The sequence below is a fragment of the Condylostylus longicornis genome, unplaced genomic scaffold (assembly GCF_029603195.1).
Source record: "Condylostylus longicornis isolate FDR11 unplaced genomic scaffold, ASM2960319v2 ptg000049l, whole genome shotgun sequence".
Taxonomy (NCBI): domain Eukaryota; kingdom Metazoa; phylum Arthropoda; class Insecta; order Diptera; family Dolichopodidae; genus Condylostylus; species Condylostylus longicornis.
In genome coordinates this window covers 2,293,864-2,316,891 of record NW_026578018.1, presented here as the reverse complement: position 1 = coordinate 2,316,891, position 23,028 = coordinate 2,293,864, and the positions used below count along the sequence as shown (strand labels likewise).

Below are 23,028 nucleotides of genomic sequence, written 5' to 3'. Positions count from 1 at the left end.
TCGTACTACCAAAATTATCGAGAAAACACGAAAAGAAAAAAAAAACAAATTTTTATTATTAATTCAAAAGATTTCAAATATTTTTCTAATTTCATTTCTCTATGCCTAGTTCTCCTATAATATTGTTTTTCCGATTAATAATAAATTTTTATTATTTCATATTATTAAAGATTTAATTTAACGTCTTTAGACAGTTTGTTAAAAATATGGGTTAAAAATTACTACTTGTTTTTTTTTTTTCATTTTTCATTTTTTCTTTATTTAATTCAATTTTATTATTTATCAATTGTACAACATTTTTTCTAAAATACTTTCAATCTAAAAAGATTTTTTGAATGACTCTACAGAATGAAAATTTTAATCAAATTAAAATAGTTAAGAAGAAAATTTCCTGCAAAAATTTTCGTTGTTCTTCTTAAATTTTCATTTTTATTATTTTCTTTCTCAATTTTAACTTCCTCTCAGCATGAAAATTTTTTATGTAAGAAAAAAAAAATTATTTTTCTTAATTCTATTGTTATTATTTTACATTGAATTCTTCATAACTACACACATTTAAAATTGCCTAGCATTTAATCGTCATCGTTTCTTATTAAAGGTTTTTTTTTCTATATGAATTCATCGTCTCAGAGGGAAAAATATTTTCAATTTTCTTTTCAATGATATTTTCACTGTAGGCATTCTGTATTTGGCAGGTATTTTTAGAATTTTTCAGTGTAAGGGCCATTTTAATTACAAAAATAAGTCGTAATTGTCAAAACTGTTTTACTGTACCTACACAATTGTATGAAGCTGTCAAAGTAGTTTCAAAGCCTAAATGATAAACAGGCGTACATGCTCTTGTTATATAAAAATAACGAAAATTCGAAAACGCATTAAAAAAATTGTAGGAAGTAAAACTTATGCCAATTAAAATCGGAAATATCCAATTATGTTTTCCGCAAAAAGTAGCAGACATATTTTGAACGGCACCTTATTACCTATTTGTTTTTTAACTTACCTTATTTTTGTTTTCAAAGTTGTTGAAATTTCATTAGTGCTTGTTAAAATTGCTGATTATAAACATAGTTACTGAGAATTTTCAACAAATAGTTTCATCCGTTATAATCGTAACATAGCCCTTATGTTACGATTTTCTTCATTCTACTTACAATGAATTAAGCTTTAAGTCCAACTAAATAAGCAAAACGTACTTGTTACAATTTTTCTACCCAATTTAATTTATATATAATCAGTTGAGCCGAATATATCAAACACTGATGGCGAGCCGTACTTTAAAAACCCCTGTTGTATAGCACGAAATTCAATTGTAGTTATGCGAATGCCATTTACTAAACGAAGCCAAAAAAAGAAATATTTAGCATAATAAAAAAAAAATTTCTCTTTTAACTTATTTTATGTTGTATACGTACAAATAAGTATAAACTGTTATAAAGGTATATTACAATAAAGGTATGATCTCCCAATGATAATAATAAATTTGATAACTTTATGATCGTATGACAAACACAATAATAATAATGGTATAACAAATGTTATTGCATTTTACTTTGAGAATATAATACATATTAAAATATATGTAGGTTTGTAAGTGTATGCAAATAATATGATAGAAAACTAAATATATTTATGTTAAGTGAAATGTTATAAAAGAATCAATTTAACCACAATGTAACACGATTGTGGCATTAAAAAAAGTAGTAATAATGGTCATTAAAAATTTGCTATTTTGTTACTTTTTCTTAAAAGAAAGAAAAAGAAACTGTTACGCCGGAAAAATGGAATAGAAAAAAGTGAAAAAAATTATAAAAACAGATTTGATATTTTAACTGGTATGATAATTTAACTGTTTTTCATGAAAATAATAATAGCTTTGCATAATTGTGCGCCAAAAATAATGATTACATATTTATTTAGAACAAAATATTTCATTTATTAATTATGATACAATAAAAGGAATTTGAATTAAGAAGGAATTAAGAAAAATTTATTATTAAAATCATTGTAAAGAATGAAAAATTAATTATAGAAAATGCTAAGAGAAATATCTTCGAAAACAGAAAATTGAATTCCTACAAGAATTACATTAAAAACCTATTTGTATTTCTTCTTGGAAATAAAACAAAATTTTCCAAGTCAGAATGAGTAGTTTTAAGTAAGTTATGAAAAAATTGCAATTATTTTTGGAAATTAAATTAGTTTTGAAATGGTATGGTTAATGGCCCTTTATATCACATGAAAATTCACTGCAATTAAACGTTATTATTTGTTATAGCGTCTTTCCACACATACTTACAAATCTGCTCTTACAATTACTTTAATATTTTACTTATGCAAATTTGTAACATACTTAAATAATTATTCAATATTCAATACTTTTCAACTATATGCTCTTCTTCAAATTTGTAATACTTTTGCAGTAGATATTTTTTCGAAAAGAACTCAAAAAATCTTCTTAGAATTTTAAGAACAACTGTCATTTCCGGACATGCTATTTTTGCAGATTTCGCAGCATTTATTGAACGTGCCTTATATTGAGATTTAAGCTGGAATTAAATAATCGAAAATCCCTAATATTTCCATACTGACCATTTAAATGTTTTAAAAAATTGTACCACTCTAATTCCCTTTCATTAAAATTTGATCTACTTTTATTATGCGCACATGATATCTAAAGTGTGTGTATGTTATAAAACCAACAACAAATTAACGCATCATTAAAATCTAAAACAATTAAATCACTTTCTTTTATTAACAAAATCTACAACATCAACAACTAGAAATCCCAAAAAACAAAAACTTGACTAAATTAAATAAAATTTCTTTTTTTTTTTTACCTTATCCCTATATATATAAATTTCATTTTAATTTCTTCATCTTCCAACTGACTGCTTTTTTTTTATTATTATGTACGCGCATCAATAGATTTTATACTGACCTACATCTTTAAACTAATTTGTTAATTGTGCTGACTAAAATATAAGAAAAATAGAAGAAGATACAAAAACCCTCATAACGAGTACATGTATTTAGCTTTTTATTTATAGTTACCCATCATGCTATCTTCTACATTAATTGTGGGTATGCAAGCAATAATGAAAATAAAAAATGAATTTCCTCATATAAAAGTGAAATAAATTTTGTTTTTATTGCAGGTACCTACCGCATAAATTTTTCATCTAATTTCATTAAATTAACAATGTACGTACAATAAAATAATTCAAAACATTTAATTTTATATAACTTAATAAAAAAGATGTTGATGATGGGGATTTAAAGCGAAATTTAATTGTTTTTAAAGAAAGGAAAGCAGGTGATTTGGAAAAGTTTAGAATATTAATTTTTTTTGAAGAGTAATTTGATGAATTTAGAGCGTTGGTCAGTTACGGAGTATTTGTGTTATAAAATGTAAAATTATAAAAATTTAGTTTTAGCTTTTTTGATAAAATTATGTGTTTCACTTTTTCTTTTGCCGAATGTGATGAGAGTGAATAATTTTGAAGTAGCAAGCACATTTTTTCCATGTTGTATATGTCGATTTTCCCAAAAATGTGACTTAGAATTCTTAAGTCATATTTTTCCTTAGACGGCATTTTTCCTTACAAGTCTTGCTTAGACGGAAAATTCGGATCACTTTGATTCAAAATGCTACAACTTCAATCGATATTTTAAAATTTTTACGTAAGAACCTATTATTAAATGACATCATTTGTTGAATTATTTGAATATAGGTATTATTAAGTTGGAAAAGATGGGAAATCTAATTGAAAAAATAGAAAATGTAATTGAGAAAAACAAAGATTTTAGGCAACGTTGAAGCATCAAACATTGTTCAAGAATTTCTTGTTTTTTTTATCCAATGAAAATGTGACGAAAGTTGGATTTGTAAATGTTCATTGACTACATTTGATTGTAAAATATAAGAATAAAGTCGATATGCGTTTAGGGGCTGACTTAAATTTTAAAGGAGGCCAAAAAATGTGTTTAAATGTTCACTTTATTTGAACTTAAATTTGTTCATAAAATTTTATAATTAAATTTTTTCATTAAATTTTATAAAATAAAAGAAATTTTCAAATTAGCATCTAAATTGAACAGATATTTTTTTCTCCCAGAAACTCAACACATATTTCAAGCAGTTCTTGCACGGATTACTCTTAATTCTCCTACATATATGAAAACTATTTCAGTTAAATTCTTAAGGTTTCGTTTCTAATTTTCCCTTATAACAATAATTCTTTAAATATTTCTTTTAATCTTAGTTAAACTAAATCAATTTTAGTTTTAAAATTGAGTAATTTTTTTTGATCCAAATATATGTGGTAGAACCATTAAGAAGTAGTGTACAAGGATTATTGAATTGAAATCATCAACGAATAGAAGATTCAGCATGAGTCGATAATTTTATAAATATATAAAGCAATTAAGATTTTTTAAAAAATTAAAAAATTTTATTTTGGTAAAATATCAAAAATTAATTCCGAAAATAATTAAAACACCATTATTATTTTCATTATAAAGTAGTACACCAATATTTTACTTACGTTACACGACATTAATAGTGGAAAATGAAATTAAATAATTATGTTTAGTATAACGGAAACACTTAACCATATTTAACCAATATAAAATTTTTTATTTTATTAAGGGTATTAAAAAAAAACTGCTGTATGTTCAGTGATTACAATTAAAACAAAAATTAACCAATTATTTTGGATTTATTAAATAAAATTAATGATGTTTACAACAGAATCTTCTTCATCTTCATCTTTTTAATGTTCTCTCAATTTTGTTTTTTTTTTTCAAATTTTTTAATTCAAGTTTATTTTTTCATATTGTCATTATTTTCTCTTGCGACAATCTTGATATTTCTTTTTTATGAGAACTAAAATTTTTCTTAATATTTATATAATACAATTGTATACATATACAATATTACATACCTACTGCACATACATATTTACATAAATCTCTTAAAGAATTTTATAACACGCAATAACGACGTCATTAATAATGAAAAATTCTTTTTTAACATTTTGCCTATTTTTTTTTTTTTTTTGATCACTCGTCGTAGTTTACCCTACTAAAAATAACTTGTTTCATTGTAATTATTATTATTATATTCTAAAAAAAACACAAGAATAACATAAAAATATTAAAAAGGAGAACAGTAAATTTATAAAGAATCTAGAATTTTTGTATGTAAACTTGAATAGGAAGTCCCAATTCTTTAATTTTTTCTTTTATTGTTTTTTTTTAGTTTTGTTTCTTTGAGAGTTACCCTATATATTTGCGCTTAAATAAATTTATAGGCATAATAATAAGAACAGAACAACAAAAAATGAAAAATAAAAATTAGCAAAACCAACTAACATAGTTATTTTTTTGTTGTTTTTGTTTTTTTTTTTTTATAAATGTGCATTTATAATAAATCTAGTTTTAAGAACTGTTAACGATTCTTTTTTGTTTTTTAATAACAGGTTTATCTCTTGTTTCAAATAAAATATAATAATAAGAAGAAAAAAAACAAAAGCAACCTGTAAAATTTTCCCGTTTATATTTCTTATATTTTTCTCTTCTGTACGTGTACAATGATTTTTTAAATGTTATGTAATATTTATATATATATATAAATTTGCATGAAAAATTCATAAAAATTGCAAGCTTTAGTCTAATTGATTTTTTAATCGACAAATTATTTGTTCAATTATTTGAGTTAATATTAACAGACCATTTATTGGGGTTGTTTTTTGGAAAGCCAAATATTGAGTCAATTGTTCGTAAAATTTCAGTAATTTTCATAAATATTACCATAATGTCGAATATTTGCATTCGACGCCAAATTGTCAATATAAAATTGGATCACACTTTTCGACAAAGAAAATAATCAAGAAACAATTGTTGGAGAATCGTATGATATTGATGAACAACTGACAAAAATCGATAACGCGAAATTAGGTACTCACCGAACAGATCCAAGAGAGAGCATGAAAGATTTTTCATTTTATAATGAAATCTGTTTCACTCCATAAGTCATTTTGTAATGGAATCTAATCAATATTATTGAAATACTGAATAACATTTGAATAAATTATTGAAATATCGAAAATATTTTTTATAGAATTTTGAAATTGCAAATGAAGGAAATAATGTAAATTGTTAAGTAATAAATTTTCGTTTATTTCTGTAGCATCTTTGATATATTAATTTTTATGTCAGATATTTATTTTTTATTACCTTAAAATAATAATTATCTAAATGTGTATACCTGAATCAATAAAAATATTAAATTTTTCATTAAATATTCATGTTTAATAATTCAAATTTCTATTGACAGTCGAAATATGGTGTTGATAAACTTAACTTTTATAAAATTTGACGTTCTAAAAATTACCTGAATCAGGAGTACAAATAAATACACGAATCATTGAAAAAAAATTTTCCACCCTACCACTATGATTTTTCTTTACTTGTCGGGAAAGCAAAAACTCTACTTTTCTTTTTATATTTATTTATTTTTAATTTTATGTTAACATAATTCTGCCATGTATATAACTTGATAGTTGAATTAAATAATGATGATGATTATAATGATGATCATCATCGTCGTAATCATCATCATAATAACGATATCTATCACCTTTGTCTTTTAAATGTACATACACTTTATATAATGAAAAGCAGATTGATTTAAAGTATAAATATAAAGCATAAACACTTCAATCATTGATACTTTATAACCTAGAATTATCTTTTATATAGAGTTCGACGTTCGAGTCGAAGTCTGAGCTGAATTTGAAATTTCAAAAAAAACATTTCGTCTAAATCGAGATCGGAATACGAGTAATAAAACTCTTGAGACGTAATCAAATATGCATTTTACAAGATTCAAGATTAATATGATTATTTGTCATTTGCTGTGTCATTTTCGAAATGATTGCAAACGCAGTCAATTGCATTGATATAAATCGGTAAATAAGTATGAAATTATTTATTTATGGGTACTTTTACAGAACTTATTTAATTGCTGCTAAAATAGGAGCAATTTTGGTTGGCGTTTTTCATTACTGGGGTTATTCATAATTCAAAATATGTGAAATTACAGTACATTATAACATTTAAAGCGTCAAAAATATATTTTGCAACAATAACATGAAATTTTTATTTTCATCAATTCTATAAAAATTATGAATATATACTTATTACATTACGGTAATGAGTCATTCAAACCGATAAGAAATTTTCAAAATATTCATTTTGCTTATTATTCTAAACTTTAACTCTAACACGGCAATTGAATTCACGTTATATAGAAGCTCGTGATTCATTAATGGAGATCAAACTCTATTATAAAAGTTTATGAAATAAAATATACATATACATATATACGAATATACATATAAAATTTAAAGAGCGTATAAAAATAATTCTTAATTCTTTTAACTTCTTTTTTTTTATCTATTTGTATATATTTTACTTTCTTCTGGTATAACATTTTGAGTGCAAATAAATATTATTATTAAGTCTTAAGGAATATAACCCAATAATTGTACATGAACAAATATATATGAATATGTATAAATAGAAACATACAATCTGTTTAATAAGAAAATAAGCTGATTTTTTTTGTGCAAAATTTTATTAATAGGATTTTGTATTTTCACGAGAACTATGTAATAAAAATTAACTGAATTTAGGTTTAATCTTTAAATTGAACTTAATATAATATTGATTGTAAATATACATATATTGAATATTTGTAGTACAATAGTAAAAATATTCACCTTTCATACAATTTATTAAATTTGAATCCTTAATAATGCACTAATCTTATGCATTAAGAATTTAATATTTAATTCACTATAAGTAGGTAATGTAATTTTAATTCTGTAATACATGTTCATCAATTTATAACTTTTAAAATTTAAATCTTTGTACAACAATGTTTTATAGTAAACTGAGCGAATATGTTTAGTACCGTTACACACTAATATTTCTTAAACTGTCATACTCCAATAAATGTGCAATATTTGAATATAATTCAAACTTATGCAATTAATTTGGATAGCTAATTTAAATTTATAATTTGCACAACCAATTTTAATTTGTTATTTGAGGGAATTGTTCCATTTGAAAATCATTTCAAACCTTAATTCATAGCTACTAAGTTTTTTATAAAAACTCACAATTACAAAACTTAAAACTTCATCACTTTTGAAAGTGAATGTCAAGAACAGGTCAAGAACAAGTACTTCAAAGAACATTTAAAATCATGGAAATACTTCCCATCTTATAAAGCTGAAAATTTGTAATATTTGAATATAAATAATGTCATCTTTGCCTCATATTTGTGACCTTTAATTTTTTTGTCACTATTATACAGTTCTCTAATAATCATCCTTGAAATGTTTAAAACAGAGCTAATTTTTCAGCGTCTAATACAATTAATCAATTATTGGAAAAAATTCATTAAAAATATGCTAAGGCCTAAAATCTATTGAAAATTTGTTAAATTATTTAATAAAATTTATAAAGTATGCATTTCTCCAAAAACTTATAACCAACCATACCATCACATCCAAAATGAATGAAGTCAGGTGTATTCGAATAACATTTCAACTTTATATTTCCCTATTCTTATGTTCCTCTTCTTCTTTTCTTTTTTAATTGTTTTTCTAAGTTGATCGTGATAAAAATATTCTTGTTGTTTTCCTTCATGTCAGTTAACAATATTTTTGTTAGTATAATTTTTGCTACCAAATGGCAAGACAGATTAATCACATAATATAATGGTAAACCATTCAGAAAAACAAAACCAAAAAAAAAAAAACTATAGAATCATAATAAAACAAAGCAATTTAAATGTTATGTTCACCAGTTATCATTTGACTTTTCTTTACTACTTTCTACTTTTCTATATTTCTCTTTTAACTATGATTTTCCGTGCATTTCCAACGGTTCGTGTAACACTTTACCTTCTCTTCTTCATTCATATAAAGGTATATATTTACATATATATTTAGTTTTATTTATTATTCGTATTTAGCATGAAATATAAAATATCAAAATAAAATGATCGCAAAAATTTTTATTTGTATATCACATACATAAAATTAAACTTGCCAGATTAATAATAAATGTGGATACATGCAAAACATTTTTTATAGTTTTATCAAATGTTATTGAAATGTCGAAATGAAATAGTTGAATAATATTTGATATTTGAGAATAAAATTTGACTCCAAATTCATTGAGACTAAAGAAACCTTTAAATATCAGATTTTACAAAACACTTACTAAAATGTAATGTCAAAATATGTTTTACCAACGAAGTCCAAAAAAAAAAAAGAATAATAAATCTGAAATCTGCTTTTTATATCTAAATAAATAAGATATTTTATTGGGTCTTTTCCAAATTAGTTTCGTAAATAGTTTGCGCTACACATTTTTATTGTATATTGTATTGTAGCTCAACTTGCCGCATAACTAATTGTGATTAGATTTGGATTTCAAATTTAAGCACCGAAAATATTTTCTGTAAAAATCTCATAGATCCGTGATAATGATTTTTTTTAACTAAACTAGTACATTATGGCCCTTCATACGTCGACTCGACGATATGGTAATTAAAATATACACATATGATAATAATATAAATATAATGATAGGCCGGTTACCCTTATAACATTCATATAGTATTTTATTAACTGATTCACTTAAATTTTTCATGTTATATTCATTTAAAATGTTTTCATTGTATATAATATTCATTTATACTTACATTATGTATATACAGAGTGTTTACTTGTAATAAATATAATATACTTTAAAAAATTTTATAAGTTATTGGTAAATATTATATTTTATTAGAATTAAGTTTCTTTGCAACAGCTCTCCATTCTCTACAAATGTAAAAATGTATAGCTTCTCTTAAATAAATTAATCAGTAACAGATAGCTTTCTGTCAAGTATATTAGCATAAAATTTTGTTTTAAGATTTCTCCAAAGTTTATGCAAAATTATATAGTAAATCGGTTTTATTATATAAACTTTACTAAAGCTAAATAAATATTATGTAACTTAAATTTTGAAAGAGAAATGTGCTATTTTACGTGCTTATTACATAGAATAAAGAAGGGATTCGTAATGTTTCAATAAAATCTACCATTGACAAAAAAAAAATCCACTTGTTTTCAATTGAGGTGCTCAGTACATTAGTGGCCTATCCAACATTTTTGCAAAAATAATTTGTTATGTTCAATAGAGCTGTAATGGCCTATAGAATCGTTCTATATTTCCAAAATACTTAGTTTACTCCTCTTTTCACTGTATTTTGATATAAGTTTGTTTTTGCCTTTTAAAAATTTTCTTAAAAATTAAGTATTTAAAATATTTCAATCGCAATTTACTCAAAATGTGATTTTTACAAGTAGGCCACTTATGCGCTGAGTGTCTCTATTAACAACTTACTTTATGGACACTTATTTAATAGCAACACTCTGTATATACACTATCATAACATAAACATAAACACACAGTCACCTAAATCACTTTATTGTTGCATTATACCGCTTTTTATTCTTTTTTTTTTTTGTATTTAAACTAAAAATGTTACAATCCGTTTAGCTTCTTATTTTGTTTTTTTTTTTGTCTTCTTCTTTTTTATTTTGTGTTTTTATTTTACTATCTATATAGCAAGTTTTATGATGATGATAGTTCTTTAACATGGAAGATCTTGCGCTGTCTGTTATGGATCAACATTGTAAATTTTGTTGTTTTTTCTTTCTCCTCTTTTTTTTGCTCTTTTTTTTGTTTTGTTTATATTCTTAATATTATTGTTTTTGTTTTGCTTTTTCTTTTGTAATATTTTGATTTTTACAAGTTCCGTTCTTTTTTCCCAGATGGCACCTTTAATGTACCCTGTGATTGTTACTATTGATGCCCTCATTTAAGATGTTCTTTTTTCTTTTGTTTTTTTTTTTTTGCTTTTTGTTGGTCTAGAAAGAGGAAAAGAAAATTATGTTTTTTTTTTATTATTATTTTTGTGTTTTTTTTTATGCTTTTCATCAGAATATCGGTAACAGTCAGTCAGCACAGCAGTCAACAGTATCTATTTTGTACATGTTATACATATTTATAGGTAAGTATAGGATAGTGTTACCGATGTTAGCAAAAAGAAGAAAAAAACGAAAATATTAAAAGAAAAACCAAAACATTAGAGTAAGGTTACCTGTTGAGTACAACTATAAGAGTAAAATACAAAATCTGCAAAAACAAAAAAACGATGGTAATAATAAAGAAAAATGAGAAATGAATGTAAAAGATTAAAAATTTAGACTTAAAAATTACCGAGGCCTTGGTATGTTTGTAAAAATTTTACATGCATATTTTCAATAAGTAGAAAAAAAAAAGAAGAGTTTTGTTTTTTGTGATCTTTTTTGATTTTCGATCTTAAATAAATTCTTATTCTATTTTCTTTTTGAATTTCTTTCTTTTCTTTTTGTTATTTTTGTGATTTTTTGGATCTCTTTCACTCTACCACACCATGTGAATGTTATTACTATTTTATTCATCATAGCGATTAGATGAAAATTGAAAGCGCGCGCACACATAATAATTTTTCACTATTCAATATATTTTTCATTCGATTCACCGGAACATAAAGCAAGAAAAAAAATAACGTAAAGTAGCAGTAAAAGAACAAGAAAAAAGTAATAAACAAAAATTTTTTTTTGAAAAATTCTTAACTTTTTTACTTTTATACCTTTTTGGTTGATTTTCAATTTTTTGTTTTTTCATTTCTTTGCGGTGGTATACGCGTTTTGTGTGCCAAAGAAATTAATCGCGATTTTTAAACGGCTTTTAAACGGTGATTTTCCAATTTTTTTTATTATTTAAAATAATTATAGCTGTGTATTTTATGATTTACATTTATGCATATATAAATATAAGTGTATTCACATACAAACATGTATACTCTTACACATCATATTTTGTACATTATTAATGCTGTTTTGTTTTTTATTTCTACTTAATAATTAATTTTTATTGATTATTTTGATTATATTACAAGAGTGTAAATAATTGTTCATAAATGAGAAAAAAAAGGTGTTAAAAATTGAAAGAAAAAAAAATTAATAAAGGGAAAATTTTATGATTTTTTTTTTTATTGACGAGTAATTAAAAAATAATAAGAAAGGAAAATAAGAAAAATAAGATTTTTTTTTTTTCAAGAATTAATTAAATAATCTGTGTGATCTTCTTTTATTGAATTTTAAGTGAATTTTTAGAAAAATTTTAGAATATTTGGAAATTCTAGAATTTTAGAATTATAAACTCTGTGATCTTTAAATTAAATGCAGCAATCAAATCAATTTAGATTAATTTTTGTTTTATTTACCTACTCTCAACTTGCATCTCATTGTTTTAAGTTACTATAAGCGAGAAAAAATATAAAATTTTATTTCTCGTTTTCTCGAAATTTTGAAATTTGTTATTTTCATCAGCTAGAATTGATCTATTTCTCTATGAAATCGAAATTTCATATTGTGATTATTTTAAAATTTCTTAAACAAATTTGTCATTTCTCGAAAAAATTTGTCATTTCACAAACTCTTCATTAAGAAACTGCTAAAAAATTTTTACGTTCATTTTATTCAATTTTTAATTTAAATTCTTATTTTATTATTTAATATTTTTTTTAATATTTCCAATAAAATTTTTGATTTTATCTCAAGAGCAAATAAAAATTGTTTGAAATCGAATGAACGGAAATTTTCTATCATATATTTTCCATTACATTATTTAACAGCTTCATTATTTTCTATATATACTTAATTTATCGATTAAACATTACCGATCAGGCACAAAATTTAAATTATAAAATAAAAAATTACACAAGATCTTCAAATTGTAATAAAATTACGATTATTAGTGTTTAAAATACTATCAATTTGTTAATTAATAATTAACTATTAATAAATTTTAAAATTTCACAATAATTATTGTAGAATTATAATTGATTCCTAAAACTATAATAAATGAACAAAAGTAATTCAAATTAAAAAAAATTGCATATAGTAAGGCGTGAGTATTTCAAAAAGGACAATAAATCAAGAAATTAATATTAATATTTTAATAATAATTTATTTTTGGCAACTAGGAATTAATTAAATATTGTTTGAATATAAAAGGAAAACTTATATTAATTAAGGATTAGTTTAAGAAAATATATAAGTATATAATAAAAATTTAAGCGAAATTCAACATGTTTATTTCCACTCATTAAATAAATATTTAAAATCACATATAAAATTTTAAATAAGATTTTTTTTGTAAACTTAAAAAATTTTTAAAAGCGTACAAGTTAAAAATATAATTTAAATTATTACAAATAATTCTGAAGGTCACAGAGTTTATTTATATGAAATAATATAATTAATTTAATTATAATTGAAAAAAAAATTAATTAAGTGAATTTCAGTAAATGAAAAGAAAAACAATATTCAATAAGAATTTTTTGCTTGAACAATCAAAAGAATAAAATTAAAAAAGGAGTCTTTTTAACTGGTAAGTCCCCTTTTTAATTAAATTTTAATTTATTAATTAATTTATTAATTTTATAAATTAATATTCTATATATATATACATTTAATACGTATATTTTAAATATTACTAAAAGTTATTATTTTTGTCATTGCATCTAAATATAATCTAGGTAAATTGCGAAATAATCATAAAAATTGCTACAATAATTAAATAAAAATTTTAATAAATTTTAAAATTATCATTGACCATTTTATTTCCAACAAAATAGCCAGATAAGCAACACACATAGTGACTATTTTAAATAAATTATAATAAAATTTGCATATATTAAGGGGCAAAATATTAAAATTTAATAAGAATAAATCAGAAATTTAAATCTTAAACATGGAATTTTCATTCTTTTCCGTTTACAGGAAAAAATTTGGAAATAAAGTAATAGATTAAATTGGGTTATTTGGTTGACCTATTTACAAAATATTTAATTTTAATAGCTAAAGCTAAAAAGTTGTTAACTATTTCCAATTTTTTAAAATCATAATTCGAATTTTTTCTCCTTTTATTTTCCTATTTTGAAATTATTACTTATAAGAGTAATTTCCAGAAAATTATCAAAACTAAATCAACTCTATAAATAAGATCAAATTTAATGCTAATTAAGGCTAAATATTATTTTCAAATTTTTTTAAAAAAATTATCACTTAAAACAAAATACAAATTTTTTAGATTTTTTTTTTTTTTTTTACTTTTTTATCACAGTTTAATCAGATCGTGCCCGTAGAAAATGCGGTCACCTTATTATTACATTTTTTTTTTTCTTTTCTTACTTTTCATATGCACATTGCCAGCATAACTTACTATTTTGTACATTATATATACATAACCTACACATATATACATAATTGATGATATATAGAAGACAAGAATAGAAAAGTTACATAGTTTTTTTTTTCTTCTTCTTCACTTTAAATATTTTAACTATTTCTGCATTAATATTTTATGTTAAGCAACTAAAATATGCTCTACTATTATAAAACATAAATATTAGCATGCATATAATAAAATAAAAAAAAAAAATTGTATTTACAATATTTAGAGCACAATATAAATAATAATAGCAGTTATTTTCATGGACACAAATAGAACAAATAACAAATAAAAATTTAATAGATATAGTCAACTACAGTTAGTGATCTGCATTTTAATTTTGTAAATATATTTTAAATTGAGTAATGCTTGTTAATTATTTTATACCAACAGAGTTATTTTTATTATTTTAAAATTTCTTAAATGATTGGTAATACCTTTATCATTTATAATTTATATGAATTTAATATTGTTATATTTAAAATGAATTAATTTATGGTTACTATTTAATGTGTGTAATTTCTTCTTTAGTTTCATATTTTTCGAACTTCAATTAAAATATTTGAGCAACAATATTTTGTTGGTATTTATCTTAATGAAAACTATTGTGCATTTACCGTTATTCCATTTATTATGTAATCCGTTATTTTTATATAATTCTGTTACATATATGCATTTTGGAAGACGTCCTATACCACTTCGCAACTCTAGTTATAATCGCATATCTCATTTATATATGACGTTCACAAAAAATAATCTTAATTAATTTGATATCCTAAAATTTCGAGAAATTTTGAAAATTTTCCTTTTATTTGTAAGTGAACGTAAAACTTAGTTGATTTTGATTCACCATGGGCATTTTATTAAACCACAATAATATTTTCTTATAACAAATATGACAACACTTAATAATTTGTTCAACAATATGCCTAACCCTTTAGAAAGGTGACCATTTTGCGTCCTATACAAATGTTCTTCCACTTCAAAAATTTTATTATCAATTGTTGCAACAGTAATAAATATAGTGAGCATAAATTTTAAAACTCAAAGCAAATTTCTCAAAAATTCTACTGTATACAATATTTACGTCAAACTCTCCTTGCATTTCTAATATTCGAATATCTTTTATTTGTTTCAGTCAATTCGAAATGTAAGCAAGTTAAAAATTTTTAAAATTTCAAAAATAACTATCTAATAGGTATTTTTAAATTTAAATGACAAAATAAGAAATTTTTTTAATTTCTAATTCCGGAAACATAACAAACATACATAATTAAATATACGTTTACAAAACGTTAACCAGAATACACAAATCGTTAAGGAAAATCACAGATATACTTTTAAATTACCCTTTAATTTTATCACTTTCTTGTTAAATTTTTACAAAACTATAATTTATTCTTTTTCTTTCAAATTTCGTGCAATCTATAACCTAAATAAATCAAATCACACAACTTTTAATGTTGTCAATTTTCTTCACACATGTTGTTGTTAAAAAAAAAAATCTAGAACAAAATCGTTTTTTTCATTTTACATATTGCACCTATAAAGATTATCACTGCCATAACATAAAATATTGCAAAACTATGAAGATAATGGTAAGATAAAATTCTCATTCTCTTTTTTGTTTTGAACTAATTGGAGTTGAATTATTTTACGATTGTATTTGAGCGATTTGAACAACTAGTCTTCACGTATAATTTTTTAACGCAAAAAGTTATTTGTTTCTCTTAAATTCGATTAATTTTCGAAATACGTCAGTTTTCAGTCTACCAATTTGAATAATTACAATTTTTAACAAGTCCTTTAAGTTGCTCGTAGTTGATAAAGGGAGTGAAATTAAGAACTTCGAACAGATAGGGCTGATAGTCTAAAGCACTGAAATAATTAATCTTGAATAATTAATCTGAATCTTAAAATTCGGATGTCAAAACATAATCGTATAGAAAAATAAAGAGTAAGTTATATACAAAATTATTTTTTATTAAAAGAGATGCACATATAATGTGAGAGGAGTGAGAGCAAAAATATTAATGAAATATAGAAATCTCATAAAGATAATTTTTTATAAGTAACATTGAGCCAGTTTTATTCTACTGGTGCGACAACTAGAATGTTTTTTTTTCATTTAAATTTTCTTATTGTGCATTGTAAATATATTAAAAACGAATTTTAAGAAATTCAATTATTTTCTTGTTCTATATTTCAATCTTTTTAAATGCAACTCCTATCATATTCTTAGAATATATAGCTGTATATATACAGAGTGATTCAGAAAGGTATACAACAGCATATACTATTGGTTAGATGGTCGAAAATGGGTAAAAATTTTGTTTTGGAAAAGGTGCGAAATCTCAAGGGTTTTCAAGATACAGGGATTTTAACGAATTTTCACGAAATTTCTACTTAACCAAATTTTTGATTATAACTTTCGTTCCGAAAAAGATAAAGGCTTCTTCTAACAAACAGTTTCTAAAAGGCCTAGTAAAGGTCTTAAAATAGTCATGCTGTTTGATTTAGTATTTTATGTGCCTTCGGAATACTAAGCATTCGAACTTTAGGGGAAATCAAATTTTTCATTTGTTTTATTTTTAAGTTTTTTTTTAACCAGATAATTTCGTAAGAAATTTTTTGAAACCTTGAAATTTTTTTATAGAATTTTGCGCAGCTGCTTAAACTTTAATTTAAATAATAAAAATTTTATGCTACAGAAGATATACCACGAAAACCACACATATATTGTGAGCCACAAATTCAATTAAAATTAAACTAGATGTTGATAAAACTAAAATTATATTCAACTTAATATTCCTTTATCCAAAAATTTCCTAATTTCCTAATTCGGAAAAAATCTATATTTTTCTTCTTTCAAATCTATTTTCATTAAATCGCATATTCTAAATTAATTGCTTTACTGGAACACCTCTTTAGTTGCATTAATCGTATACCAATTTCGGAATATGTTGAAAATTTATTAATCCCGCTAAAGTATTTATTATTTATTTATTAGCTTCATTATTTTAATACCATATCAGTTACAAACTCCATTTTGTGTAAAAAAATTAAATTTTCCTAATAAAAAAATTTTTTTCTATTAAAATAAATGTCAAAATTTATATGGCATGTCTTTAAAATTTTGCTCCAGTTGCATAATTTTAATGTTTTCAGATACCAAATGGCGACTAGATTTCAAAAATATTTTTTTCAAATTTTTAAATCGCACCCAATGTCAGAAAAATGCATTTAAAAATTTCAAACCATATAGGTACCGTTTCTTATAAAAATTGGCAAAAATAAAAAATCTAACAATTTTTTTTACCAAGAAAAGTTTCGAAAAAAAATTTTTGATTACTAGATTTTTTTTTGTTTTTCCAAATACAAAATTCTAGTTTTTCTTTTCAAAATTTGAAATTTTTTAAAATCAATTTTTGTTTTTCAAATTAAAAGTTTGTATAAAATTTCGTTCCAATTTTATTACTTGTTACATTTAAATAAGAACATTAAAATTCAGACTTTTTATCAAAATAACGGCTCTTAAAAATATCAACTGTTTTTTCGAGTGACTCTCGTTATCCAAAATTAATGATAGTTGATAATTACAGCGCTTAGTAGTAAGCAATAGTGAAAGATAGGACATTTTAAATCTTGACATAGAAATGGTTTTTGTGCTGTATCTTGCATACCTTAAAAATTTATTTAATGTTTGAGGGCTTAAATTAAAGCGTAAGCAGCTGGATAAACTATAAAAAAAAAAAATTAATAATAAAACAAGGTAAAAATTTGATTTTCCCTAAAGTTCGAATGCTTGGTATTCCGAAGGCACATAAAATACAGAATCAAATAACATGTTTATTTTAAGCCGTTTACTAGGCCTTTCAGAAACTGTTCGTTTGAAGTTCCTATCTTTTATATAAAGATATAATCAAAACAACTTGGATAAGTAAAACTTTCGTGAAAATTCGTTAAAATCCCTGGAAATCGGAAACCCTTGAGTTTTGGCACCCAGTCCGGAACAAAAGTTTTACCCATTTTCGACCCTCTAACCAATGGTATATGTTGTTGTATACCTTTCTGAATCACAATATATATAAGTAAAAATTAATTCAATGTAACAACAAAAGGTAATAAAATATTAAAACCTTTAATATACTCACATAATATGAGCATATAATATGTGCAACTATTTGTGCAAATTGGAAAAAAATGTAAAGTATTTTATTACGGTTAATTAGAAAGGCATTAATTTCATTTTTTATTTTTTTTTTTATAATTCTGTTATTTTGCATACACAAAGATATACCTACTTTCCTTTAATCTTTTCTTACTTCATTCTTAAGCATTATAATAACTTTTCTTTCAACCTACCCATATTATAAAATTATTAGAACAACGTCTTTTATTTTTATTTATCTATCTATTTTTAATCATCTGTTTCGAAAAAGAAAAAAATAAATAAAATTACAGATTTTTTTTTTGTTTGGTTTCTTATAACAACACCGCCTCTTTACACACAAAACAAGAAGAAAGCTATTATTAACTATTTTGTAGTATTAGCCATACATTTCGTATATGTACTATTAAAAATGTTGAACTTTTAACCATTATAATCGCGAAATGACTGCATAAGTAGCTGAGCGCAATATAAAAGCAAAATAAAAAATTAACAATAAAATATCTAAGTTAACATTGAGCTTATATGCAAAAATAAAACAATAAAATAGTAAACTAGCTAGTGAGAAAAAAATTGAAAAGATTACAATAAAACCAATATCCCTCTCTGATTTCCCCCTTTCACTCTTTCTCTTCTCCCATGTTTACTCTATTTATTTCTCTTTTGTTTTAAACTAAATTATTGTAATTTTTAATGATTTTGTTAACATTTTATTGACGCAAATGATCGTATATATAGAATTGACTCTTTGAAAAGAATACGGTCTTAATCAAAATACGAAATATTTGCGAAATTTATAATATCCTTTGAATTTTTGTTCATACAATTCGGACTGTTTTGTATGGGAATTAAATATAGGAATTTGCCTATCGATAATGTAGTTTTTTTGCTCTCATTAATTAATTGTAATAACAATTTAAAAATCTCTTTTTTAAAAATACAAGTGTAAAATTTCAAAATTAAAATCTTATTTAAAATTGTTAAAATATTACAAATAAAATATTACAAATAAAAAAACAATAAAATTATTATAAAATTGTTAGAGAAAACTCTAAAATAAGAACCTTATTTGTGGATCCCATTAAATTTCAAATGCAATTGACCTACCTTATTAATAGTTCTATTGCACTTGCTTATTTGTTTTCTAAACATGATTTAAAAGAGAAGAAAAAATTGAATTTGAAAAAGCTGAAAGAAGATAGAGAAAAACAAAAATAGAAAATAACCAAAAAAAAAAAACTGTTTTTTATTTTTATTTTTCTTTGATTGCTCGATTTATCGTCATTTTATTGAGCTTGTTAAGTTGTAAACTTTTTTTTTGTTCAAGTATATTTTTAAACAAAGTCAAAAAAAAAATATGCTTATTAGATTTACTCTGTGCGTCCGTACGTGTTTACTTACAACACTTCAACACTCTTTAAGAAAGAAACCTGAATTTTTTTTATATGTATAAATGAATTTTGGCAAAAGACCCATTTCAAAAATAAAAGAAAATACATTTACCTATATCCATTACCTTTTAAAGCAGCAGTCTCTCAAAATCGTCAAATGAAACCACAACAAATTTTTTTTTAATTCCTAAAACGCATAAAATAATGAATTTTTTTTACTCTGTTGCAAAACACCATAGTCAAAGATGGTAAAGTTGTCTTATTAAGGATGGCGTTTAAACTAATAGTTGTCTTATTACTAATAATAATAAATATTAGTTTAAACTAATAGTATTCGTTTTACTTCTAAAATTAACAAAATTTGAATTTTTAGCAAAATTCTCTCACATATTATTATAATAATACTTAATGCATCTTTTAATTTTTATTCGACCCTAAAAGTATGCAATTATAATTTTATAATATAATTTTGATATAGCCAATAACATTAATGATAATAATTTAATCTTGTTCAAGAGAAATGTGCTATTTAAAAAACCATTGGTTTGATCTGAATTTATTTAATTAAATTATATATTATTTTACTCATATATAAATCATAAATCTATTATTATCGCTGATCATATTTGAGCGTACATACATATTCTGAATATTGCAAATAAGAAATAATAATATAGTTATTTAAGAAAAGGTATTCTCATGCCTGTTTTTCTAGCTAATATACTTTATAAGAATACACACATTTTCATAATATATGCAATAAAATATTGTTGGTGGTATATTACTGGTATCATAACAAATAATAATTGTGAACTAGTTTCAAAATTTGTTCACTGACCTATATTTCAGATTTTTTATTATATAGTATAATAAATACATTGTAAAAAAAATAACTATGCGTTATTATTAATAGCGTTATATGTGCATATAAGCACAGACACATGTATTCTCTACGTACACACTATAATTTCATAAATATATATATATATATATATATATATATTATTTTATTATTCACAATCAATTTTAATTCACGCAAATATTCACAGTCAATTTGAGTTATCCAAAAGTATATCAAAAGAAAATCAAATAGATTTAAATTTAATGTGGAATTTTTGATTTCTAATAGAAAAAAAAAAGAAAGATTTAACAGTTCAGGATCGAATTTATTTGTAATATCTCCACCTACATAACGTCGTTGTTTCAATCAATTTATCTTGAAAAATGAATTTAGATCCTGCAACGACTTATTTAGGCAACAAAAAATTGTTTATTTTAAGCTTTCTATAAAATGCGCACATTTCTTCAGAAGAAAAGAATTCCGTTTTACAGTTAATATAGTTATATAGTTAATATTCCGTTATTGGGAAATTTACAAAATTTTTAGAAAGCAACTATATGCTTCTTTGTTTTTAATTATAACTGAATTTCTAACAAAAGAGTGTTGATATTGCCTTTATAAAATTTTATCGTAAAAATTCACTTAAATTCAAAATACCAAAAATATAGTAGTGTTTCCTATTTTTTCAAATATTTAATAGTAGAAAATTTCCTGTTATTTCTTTCAAATACTCAAACAAACTTTTCATATTATGCCAATATTTTTAACCAAGGACGAATCTAACATTTTTTATAATTTTATGCCTTTGCTACAAATTTAAGAGTAACAATTTTAACAATCTAAACAATCAGAGTCGGTCCTATTGTTCTTATTCTATATACATATTTTGCTCCATTGTTTTATTTTAACTAAGAAAACATACCTTGTGACAAAATGTAAAAAATTACCTAAAAAGATGAGGAACCTGACAAAAAACACTTTCATTTTAATTTTTGATGATGTCAACGAAATTACTTTAACAACGTTTTATACATAGCCATACAACTTAGTTTTATTTTGTTTCTTCATTTTGGAAATTAATTTCCGAAAAGTTTTGCCAAAAAATTAATTAATTTATTTATTTATTTTTAATTTTATCTAAAGAAATTTAACATTTTTTCTATAAAACGGTCATATACAACAAATTTTCAATTTCCTTTTTAATTTTTTCAGTTTGGTAATGCTATACAACGAAAAAAAATCTGGTAATACTGTACTACAATATTCTTATTGTTAAATTTAAATGTCAAATAATCCTTTCAGACCGTAATATTATTGTAGACATTATAAACTAGACAACAGAATATTTTTTAAAACAAAGGCTTTCTTAATATAGTAAATAAAATTAAATTTAAAAAAAAAATTAAAATGGTAAAAGATTGTGATTATTTTTATCAAAAAATTGGTAAAAAATGTGGTGAAATTTTAACCAATAATATAAATAATAATGAGACATTTTCATATTTATGTACACTTTGTATTGAAATATATGAAAGTCTAGAAAATTTTCAAAATCATTACAAAGAAAAACATTCAGCACAAAATAAAGCAATCAATTCTACTAATTGTTTTGATAAAGAACATAATGATGATAATGAGGATTTAATTGATATTTCATCAGAAAGTTCAATTGATTCATGCGATAAAGTTCAACTAGAAACACAATCATTATCCTTGGATGAAGTCGATTGTACTACTAATAAAAAGAAAATTATTCACACAAAAACTAATGCAAGTAATACAAAGCAATATGTAAAAGGAATAAAATCTATAAAAAAATTTATTTGTTCAATTTGTGGTAAAAAATTTTCTAAAAAAATAATATTTTTCGCTCATAAAAAGAAACATTTTCCACAAAGAATTACAAAAAGGATTTTTAAGAATGAAATTCAATCAAAGTAATTTATATTAAGTATAAAAACCTGCGGATTCCTATAATAATACCAAAGAATTGCTATTAACAATATTAATTATACATATTTATTTTCCAAAACGTTACATTATAAATTAATTTGTATTTTATGTATAAATTTAATATTCAATTGAAATAAATTTTCATGAATGAAAAAGGGACGAAAAAAAACAATCGTTTTTGTTTAACAAACACAAAATAAATAATTACATTCATATACATATACAGATCCTGTCAAATACAAAAGCAAAAAAAAAAAACA

The 23,028-nt window shown here is 23.0% G+C and overlaps 1 protein-coding gene across 1 annotated transcript; it reads left to right on the top strand.

The window, feature by feature from the left end:
* The first annotated feature begins 10,725 nt into the window (after positions 1-10,725).
* On the top strand, positions 10,726-22,771 carry LOC129611459 (uncharacterized). The gene is made up of 2 exons (XM_055524637.1): positions 10,726-10,762; positions 22,248-22,771. The coding sequence occupies exons 1-2, from the start codon at positions 10,726-10,728 to the stop codon at positions 22,754-22,756; spliced, it is 546 nt and encodes a 181-aa protein (XP_055380612.1). The 3' UTR covers positions 22,757-22,771.
* The last annotated feature ends 257 nt before the right edge of the window (positions 22,772-23,028 follow it).